This window comes from Mytilus trossulus, chromosome 9 (assembly GCF_036588685.1).
Source record: "Mytilus trossulus isolate FHL-02 chromosome 9, PNRI_Mtr1.1.1.hap1, whole genome shotgun sequence".
In the NCBI taxonomy this organism is placed as follows: domain Eukaryota; kingdom Metazoa; phylum Mollusca; class Bivalvia; order Mytilida; family Mytilidae; genus Mytilus; species Mytilus trossulus.
The window spans coordinates 63972533-63982588 of NC_086381.1; the positions used below are offsets into that span (position 1 = coordinate 63972533).

General features: G+C 32.0%; 1 protein-coding gene across 1 annotated transcript; it reads left to right on the top strand.

The window, feature by feature from the left end:
- The first annotated feature begins 847 nt into the window (after positions 1-847).
- On the top strand, positions 848-5909 carry LOC134683230 (von Hippel-Lindau disease tumor suppressor-like). The gene is made up of 3 exons (XM_063542401.1): positions 848-1260; positions 3956-4009; positions 5595-5909. Exons 1-3 carry the CDS (start codon positions 936-938, stop codon positions 5630-5632), a joined length of 417 nt encoding a protein of 138 aa, XP_063398471.1. The 5' UTR covers positions 848-935; the 3' UTR covers positions 5633-5909.
- The last annotated feature ends 4147 nt before the right edge of the window (positions 5910-10056 follow it).

Genomic DNA, 10056 nt, shown 5'->3' on the forward strand with positions numbered 1-10056 from the left:
TTAAATGGTACATAATGGATTGCCTATAAATGTATTTATTTAATTCAATTTAAGAATAAAAGAAATGAATTTAAAAATAGGAAGTCAGTCCCTTGTTCTAGAATGAAAATGAAAAATGTTGCTTCAACAGTGCAAAAAATAAATAAACAAGTGAAACTGCGAGCTACTGCTCACTGATGATACCCCCGCCGCAAGTGGATAATATTAATAGTGTAAAAATATGCAAGTGTTCAATCAGGAAGTTGTCGAGTGATGAATCTGAAAACGCATCACACGGTATAGCTGACTTATATAAATCCTTAAACAAAATTTCAGAAATCCTTGTATTGTAGTTCCTGAGAAAAATGTGACGAAAATTTTCAACTTGGCTATCATGTGTAAAATCATACAAGTTTTCGGTAAACAGGAAGTTGTCAAGTGATCAATCTGAAAACGCATCACACGGTATAGCTGACTTAGATAAACATTGAAACCAAATTTCAGAAATCCTTGTATTGTAGTTCCTGAGAAAAATGCGACGAAAAATATTCATGGGACGGACGGACTGACTGACGGACTGACGGAAGGACAGACAGAGGTAAAACGATATACCCCCCTTTTTTTTTTAAAGCGGGTGTATAATTATCAGTCATCAGAGTTTTCAAAAATAAATAACCAAATAACCGATTAAAAACAAATCATTCTGTAATCCCCCCTCCAAAAAAAAAATTAATCACAATTTAAATGGTCGTCCCTTATATTCACCTATAAACCAATTTCTATTTAATTTATCCGCTATAAGGTAAACATTAACTACCTGTACATCAACAAATACAGTATTTGTATGGAGATTTAAAAAAAAATCAATCAATAGTATAAATTAGTACTGATTGTAGTCGATCGTAGGTATCCGCCATTGGTAAACTATATTTACATCAATAACTATAAAAAAAAATATGGAAAAACAAGTGGCAGACCGGCCAATTGTCAAATCTGTACAAGGCGGCAAAGTTTCCTATACTTTGTTTGAAAACAGATCAACGTGTGTAGCGAGTATTTACTGGCATAATTTTGAGGGAGAAAAAATAAAATACGCTGATATTGAACCTAAGACAACGTACAGTATGAAGACATACGAAGAACATCCATGGTCGGCCGAAGACCCAACGACAGGAAAGATCCTATTGATTGATAAAGAACGTGTGTTCTATCCTAGATACAATCCAACGACACACGAAAGAGTATATATCGATAATCCACTATTTCACGTGACACACAAAGGTAAAGTTTTATCAATTTTGTTCGCAATTTCTAGACTGTGGTAGCCTTCATTTTTTTTTTAGCGTAAAAGATCGATACTTGTAATACAAGTATAATATGTTATTGAAATAATACAGGTGCTTGACGAAATGATTTAAATAGAACTACTAAAATTCAATATAAATCATGTCAACAAGCTAGTCCGAACAGGTTAGTCACGTTAGGGGCATACGATACAGTTACAGGGAAGGTAATGACGTTGCTAACGTAAAATGTTATTTTTGCGACGTCAAACTATGACTTATCGGGAAAAGATGCATTTTTCGACTGATTTTTATCATTTAAGGTGGTATAGGTGTCTTTCGCCATCTTGGATTGTAAAAAACAGAGAATCTAAGGTCCATATTTTCTATCAAATTAGCAAAATTTGATGCAAGAATGCAGATATTTCATGTGTTTTTACATTTAAAAGATCCAATTTATAAGAATATAACTTATAAATATAAATATATGTACAAGTGCTGATTATTTTTGCTTGTTTTGAAATATTTTGAAATTGTCATTTTAAGGGGAGGTAACTCTAAAACAGTGCATTTTCTGTTGGATTGTTCATGGAATTTTCCTACTTTGTATTTTGGCCGGAAAAAACGCACGGTGACCCTATATTTTCTTTTGATATTATCAAAGCATTGTTTGAAAGCTATATTTTCCTAATTTATTTTACAATTCTATCATTTCGTTTAGTTTTTATTCACAAAATGGTGTTTTTTCCTGTATAATCCATACAAAATGTGTCATTTTGTCACGACCCGTAGCTTGAAAAAATGCACGGTGACCTATCATTTTTATAATATTTTTTAACATGTATCAATAGATACTACATTTTGGCAAAGTATGAACAAATTCTATCATTTTTATTTTAGACTCCCATACCACCTTAAACTACGATCGAGTGACGTCTTCATCAAAATACATTGAGTTGATTGATTCGACATATAAGTTAACGTTCAATCGATATTGATCGTTACGATCGAGTGACGTCTTCATCAAAATACTTTGAGTTGATTGATTCGACATATGACGTTCAATCGTTATCGATCGTATCGATCGTTACGATCGAGTCTTCGTCATAACACGCATGCATTGAGTTGATTGAATCGACAAACTATGTTCAATCGTTATCGATCGTATCAATCGTTACAATGGAGTATCCACCATTAATACATTGAGTTGATTGAATCGACAAACAATGTTCAATCGTTATCGATCGTATCTATCATTAAAGTTTTGTTGAATAAATCGATCGTTAATGTGTCTATTCAATTCATTCTTTTTAATTATATTGAATTAAAACCTGAAGGAAAAATCAACTCTTGTCGAATCAATCGACTGTCGAATACTGTACCTTAATGAACATAATGGACATACTATTTAATTTGATGTCATAGACATGCACTAAATTCTGTGAATATTAGATTGTTTATTAAAATTTTATTTTCGTTATCTAAAAAAACAATATTTTAAACGCTAAACAAATCATGTTTAAAGATTTTTGAAAACTGAAGAGAGTTTTTTTTCCCTTGAAAATAACGAACAAGACATCGACTTTCTATTTTTTAATTAAATTCTTATAATGATCAATTTGAAATTGCCTTATCGCTGAATTCTGATATTTTTTAACTTTTGTTTTAAATCTCTATTGTCGCCACTAAAACCAAAAGTTCTCGGTGACCTCTGCATTGATTTCAAGGTTATTGTAAAACTACCATTTATGGTAAGATGTGCATGGTGCGTTATTTAGGTTGTTTAGTATAGTAAATACAAAAAAGAAGATGTGCGTAACTATGATTGCCAATGAGACAACTATCCACAAAATGACATAAACATTAACAATTATAGGTCACCGTACGGCCTTCAACAATGAGCAAAGCCCATACTAAAGTATGCATATCGCACTGATAGATTTTGATCCACTTGTTATGTTTTTCTATCGTGATGATATAGTTTATTTGTGCTGCTGGGCGGAAACCAAAATAAATCAATCATTGACTGAAGTCCGACCCATGTGTCTGGAAATGACCAATCGTGAAAAAAACTTATGACACGAGGGTCTAGATTGGGGGTCCTTCATTTCTATTTTCTAAAAAAAAATTATATGTATCAGGCCATTTTTCTATACTCTCTATGCTATTGGTCATTATTTATAGATTATTACATGGCATTTTCCATATGGCCCTGGTATCAGCCCTAGACTCCCATATCAAGCCAGAGGGCTTAAGCCCGAGGGCTTGATATGGGTCGTGGGCTGATACCATGGACCATATGAAAAATGACATGTAATAATCTATTTATCACATATTTTTAAGCAAGAGAAAATAAATAGCTTACACTAGTCTTTGATTGACAGGTTACCGGAAGTTAAACTCGGGGGCTTGATATGGATTTCGAGGGCTGATATCGATATCGGCCCCGAGGGCTGATAACCAACCTTGACTTCCGGCTATTATTGGCCATGCAAAAACGTACATATCAGTACAAAATATGTGATAATCTTTATTTTCTTTTAAAACCTCATTATTCTCCTTCTCATATTTTTATTATGTATTTTTCTCAATCTATTCATTATATTTTTCCCCATTATTCTCGATTCTGAAAAACCCCATTCAGACCCTCTGGTAAGAAATGTAATGTCTATGAATATTTTATTTTCATTTAGAAAAAGATAAAGAAGATCAAAATAGAGGAATCGAGTCATTTGGAGAAGCAAAAGGTAAAAAATAGTAATCAGAATATCAGAATCGTTTTTTATGACAATTTTTAAAATGCTCCTTATCCTTATCAGGATCACAGGCGCTTGGGTATTTGTTATATTTTTTTTTTTTATTAAAATATTCATTTTTTTATATTTAAAATGCATATCTATCACATCAGTGCAAAAAAAAAAATTGTATCATATACCCAAGCGCCTGTGATCAGGATCGGTTTAAATTTTGAATAAAATATACGAAAAAAGGATGATATCTGCTTTAGAATTGTGAGATTTCCATTCTTATGTGTGATTTCACAGAAGTGCCAACATATAAAGCAGACATCTCCCATTTGGTATGATTTTGTAGAGCTGAGTAATATGTTTCCTATGATAATTGTGTTGTATAATTTTAATTTTAGTTTCTTGTGTACAATTTGGAAATTTATTACGTTCATTATCACTGAACTTGTACATATTTGTGTAGGGGCCAGCTGAAGGACGCCTCCGGGTGTGGGAATTTCTCGCTACATTGAAGACCTGTTGGTGACCTTCTGCTGTTGTTTTTTATTTGGTCGGGTTGTTGTCTTTTTGACACATTCCCCATTTCCATTCTCAATTTTATTGATAAGGGTTGCTACTAACAAAGCTTTTAAGCAAAGTGTTTTACGTGGTGAGAGTGATGAAAGTCAAAGTCGCCATATTTTTTTTATTTTTTAAATTGCCTGATTCTTACAAATATTGACACTTTAGAAATATGTCTCCCTCATGAATAGCCCTGATTCCTTGTCTTAGTTTTGGCAATACGCATGAGCATTTTCCGTTATGTCTGCTCTTCAAAGTTGTGTATTATGTGTACGATAGTAGAGGGGCATTATGTTTTCTGGTCTGTGCGTCCGTTCTTTCGTTCTTCAGTCCGTTCGTTCGTTTGTCCGTCCGTATGTCCTGCATCAGGTTGAAAGTTTTTGGTCAGGTCAAGGTAGTTTTTTATCAAGTTTTAGTCTAAACAACTTGAACTTAGTACACATGTTCCCTTTGATATGATGTTTATAATTTTAATGCTAAATTAGAGTTATGACCCCAATTTCACGGTCCACTGATATAATAGTGCGAGTGGGGTATCCATGTTTTATTTATTTTTTGACCGCCATCATCAATGAAGGGACATAAATTTGACAAAAAACAGTTTTAATCATTGTAAGACGAAATATGTGTTATTGTTTGTTGTTTAAAATCCAGTAGCTAATTTAACAGTCATACTTATTAAAGACGAGTACAATATTTGGGAATTTGATTAAAGGATGGAAAGCACTATACAGATATAAGATGTGGTACTAGTGCAAATGAGACAACTCTCCATCTTAGTCACAATTTATAAAATGTAACCATTATCGGTCAAAGTACAAGTGATAGGTACCAACCACCGGCACTCGTCTCAGAAAATAAAATCCTATATGTATAAAGGATTTTTTTTCTGAGACAAGTGCCTGTGGTACCAACACATATCAACTTATAAATATGCTAGACATTTTCCTTTTCTCTAGTTTGGCATTCCTAATTGATAGTGCCTTTTCCGCATAAATTAATTTAATATCTTTATTTTTTTCAGGTTGTCCAGCATGGGTTCGAAGGAAACTTAGAAACTGATTAAAGAACTTGATGCTAGCATGTTATTTGCATGGAAACGTCAACACAATGGTAAAGGACAGAATCTTTCTCTCGCTCGAAGTAAACGTTTAATACTCAAGTCTGACAGTCAGAGGTGTTTTAGTGTTGCCTCCAGCTAGTGAAAACTGAGATTTGCATTTTCATATTTTTTTATCAAATATATATGTGATGTCCCTATCTTTTAAAACACAGGAATCTCATGCTTTTATCATATCGTATGTTGCAATATTTTATGTTGTTATTATTCCGTTTAAAAAAAAAATGCAATAAAACTTTCATCTCATGAAACGTTGTTTATTTTTAGACAGTAAAAAAGCCCCCAAATGGAGACTAAAATCACTACGCATGTGCAACTTACAGTCAACGGAAAGCAGACTTGTTTTACTAACAAACCATCCCAACGATTGCTGAATTAATGCTATAAACATGTTAGAATGTTTTCTCTTATCTGTACCCTATTTATAACCATATATTTTACCAGAAGACCTGTTTCTGGAAAGGATAAGATTTGAAGATAATTTTTATATTGAGAAATCATTGGAAGTTGTAACAATGAAAGGATAACACAAAAAACCACCACAAATTTTCTGTCTTTACCATTTATAGAAGATTTGGATTCTTATATCAATATACATTACAAAAATGTTATTTCATGATTTTTTGACAGTGTAGTTTCTAAGCCCCAATAGTGCAGGCTAATATCACTACTCATGTAGCATGTGTAGAGCTTACTGAACGCAGGCTTGTTTTATTATTCTGTTAACATACCAACCCAACCATTGCTAACTAAATAAATGCAAAGCTTACATTTTAGAGTTTTCTGTACTCTTTTAAATACCAAACTAAGTTTCACCAGAAGACTGGAGCCTGGTATTTGAAAAGAACAAGATGCAAAGATACAACGGAAATTGTAAAAAGGAATTCAGAAACGACAGTATAAAAAAACACCAATCGTGAATTAAAGAAAAAATCTATCTTTAAAATATGGAGGCAGAGGTCTATAGGTTACAAGAGCGCAATTATTTGTTTTCATTTTACCCCTACTCAGATTAGAATCCTATACGGCTTCTGATTGGTTGATACATGATTGGAATTACATTTGAATCGAAAGCTTATCCAATTAGGTTTTAAAATTGCCGAAAATCATATTCACATTTTACGAAGTATAGAAAATATCTTCAATGTCTGCACGTCGGAGCTATTAAAAATATGCCTTTTTCATTAAGCGAAAAAAGTAGACGATTTTTTTCAACTGCATTTTAACATGTGTAAGTCAATTTGAGCCGCATGACCCTATATTCTTTTTTAGTTGTAATGCAACACTAGGCTAGCATTTCTTGTAACAGGAACTGCCACCAGTTTTCCCCTAGTTTGTGTAGTCTTCGAGAAAACAATACGGAACACTAGTGGTACCCTATCGAAAATGCATTACGAATAATTGCGCTCTTGAAACCGGAAAGAGAAGTCTTAAAAAAATATACTTTTAATCAAATCCAGGGCATACAGCAGCGGACCTAACTGCCAGCTGCATATTTTACCGGATTTAGCAAAGGAAAAGAGCGATAACTCAAATTGTTTATCTGTAAAGTAAACAACGACTGTCATCACAACGTACTTCCTCGTTGCATGTAAGGTTTGTTTCCTTGTTTTTTATTGTTGCTTTTTATACATTTTAATGACATAAATAATATAGACCTTTCTCAATTTTAATTCTGATTAAATGGTACAGAATGGATTGCCTATACATGTAATTGTTTTACATTGTCTTATCGGGGCCTTTTATAGCTGACTAAGCGGTATGGGCTTTGCTCATTGTTGAAGGCCGTACGGTGACCTATAGTTGTTAATGTTTGTCATTTTGGTCTTTTGTGGATAGTTGTCTCATTGGCAATCATACCCAATCTTCTTTTTTATATTATTTTATTTTATTTTATTTAAGAATAAAAAAATGAATTTGAAAATACTTTAAATATGTTTGTGAAAATAGAAAGTCCCTTGTTCTAGAATGAAAATGAAAAATCTTGCTTCAACAGTGCAGAAAATAGATAATCAGTCCTCCTTGTTTTCAAAAATAAATAACCGATCGAAAACAAATCCTCGATCCTGTACCACCCACTACCACTACCACTACCACCAGAATATCAAATGGTTGTCCTCTAATCACATGTTAACCAATTTCTCTTTAAATTATATTTATCCGCTATAAGGTAAAAATTAACTACCTGTACATCAACAAAAAAAACCTAAAAATAATAAATCTCCGGGTGAAGACCAAGTTATTAATGAATATATTGCTTCTTCTCTTGGTTGTATGGTTGATATTCATGTACATTTATTTAATATTGTATTTGATACGGGAATCCTGCCTGAGGCTTGGCTTATAGGAAATGTAATACCTATTTTCAAAAACAAGGGGAGTAAATTAGACGCAAAAAATTATAGGCCGATTACACTTTTGTCATGTCTAGGGAAAGTTTTCACGTCAATTCTTAACGACAGACTTGGGGATTTTGTTGAAAATTATAACATCTTAAATGAAAACCGGCAAGGTTATTCCACAACGGATCATGTTTTTTCATTATATACTTTATTTGAATTATTACGGGTGAAAAAGAAGAAACTATTTTGTGTATTTTTTGTCGACTTCGAAAAAGCTTTTGATTTTATTCATCGAAACTGATTATTTTTAAAACAGATACTAAACCATGTGAACGGAAAATTTCTAAGAATTATTAAAAATATGTATGATGATGTCAAATCTAGAATTGTTCATAATTCAGAAGTTTCTGATGTCTTTGCCTTTCCCCTTTACTTTTCTCCTTGTATCTAAATGATTTACAAGAATTTTTAGAAAATTCTAATATTGAAGGAATTCAGTCTGTAACAAAAGACATTGAAAATGAACTTTTTGTATATTTTAAATTTTTTCTGTTATTGTATGCTGATGATACAATACTACTTGCTGAATCTAGCCATGATTTACAATGTATGTTGGACAAATTTTCAGAATATTGTAAACAATGGAAATTGAAAATAAATATAAATAAAACGAAAATTATGATATTTTCAAAAGGTAGAATAACTAGAAATTTGTTATTTAATATAGATGGAAATGAAATTGAGTCAGTAGCTATAAATATCTTGGTATTATTTTTTCTAGAAGTGGCTCATTTCTTTCCACCAGAAAATATCTACGTGACCAGGCGTTTAAAGCAATGTATGCTGTAATAAAAAAATCCAGATAAAATAAGTTGTCGATCAAGTGCCAACTCGATATGCCGTTTGATAAGGCTATTGTTCCTATACTAACTTATGGGTGTGAGATATGGGGATTTGAAAATTTAGATATTCTTGAGAGAGTTCATTTGCGTTTTTGAAAACATATATTCAGGTTAAAAAATTCAATCCCCAATTTTATGGTCTATTGGGAATTGGGAAGATACCCGATTTCAGTTACCGTCAAGTTGTCAACGTGTATTTGTTCCACCTAACAGAAGTTCCAGTGGAAACTTTATTATAAACAATGTCATAATACCTGTACCTGTTGGAATAAATATTCTATACTATTTATTCCGTTAGGAACATTTACTGTATTATTTCTTCCTGTGGAAATAATATTCCAGAATAGTTTTACCATTTGGAACTTATAAACTTTGTAAATCTCAATAACTATGGTTATGATAGTAAATGGATATTATATACAAAGAACATTTTTGATGACTGTGGAATGTCAAATATATGGCAAAGTCACAACTTATTTGAGAAACGTTGGGTTGTATTGAGTGTTCAGCAAAGATTAAGAGATCAGTTCATTCAAGAATGGTCAACAGAAATGAACAATTCGCCCAAGGGGCTATGTTATAGATTGTACAAAAATGTTTTTAAATTTGAACACTATTTATCAGTACTACCATTTAATTTATTAATAACCTTATGTAAATTTAGATGTGGGAATAACCGTTTGCCCATTGAGACGGGAAGGTGGCGCAACATCCCAAGATTTGAAAGATTGTGTCACCTTTGCGCCTCAGCCGATATTGGTGATGAATACCATTATATCATGTCATGTAATTATTTCAAAGATGAAAGATGCAAATACTTACCTCATTATTGTAATAAAAATATAAATGTTATCAAATTCAAACAAGTATGTTCAACCCAAAATATTGTTGAACTTGAGAAACTTTGTAGATTTATTAAAACTATTTCTGTGAAAGTCTATCCTCCTGGTTAATACAACTATGTGTTTATTTGTGTAAATATCATGTTAATTTGTATTTCACACATGCTATATCTTATATATGTAATATATATTATACAATATATATTATACATATCTTCTCTGTAACTATGTATTTGGTTTATGAGAATAAAGATCATTCATTCACAAATATTAAAATACA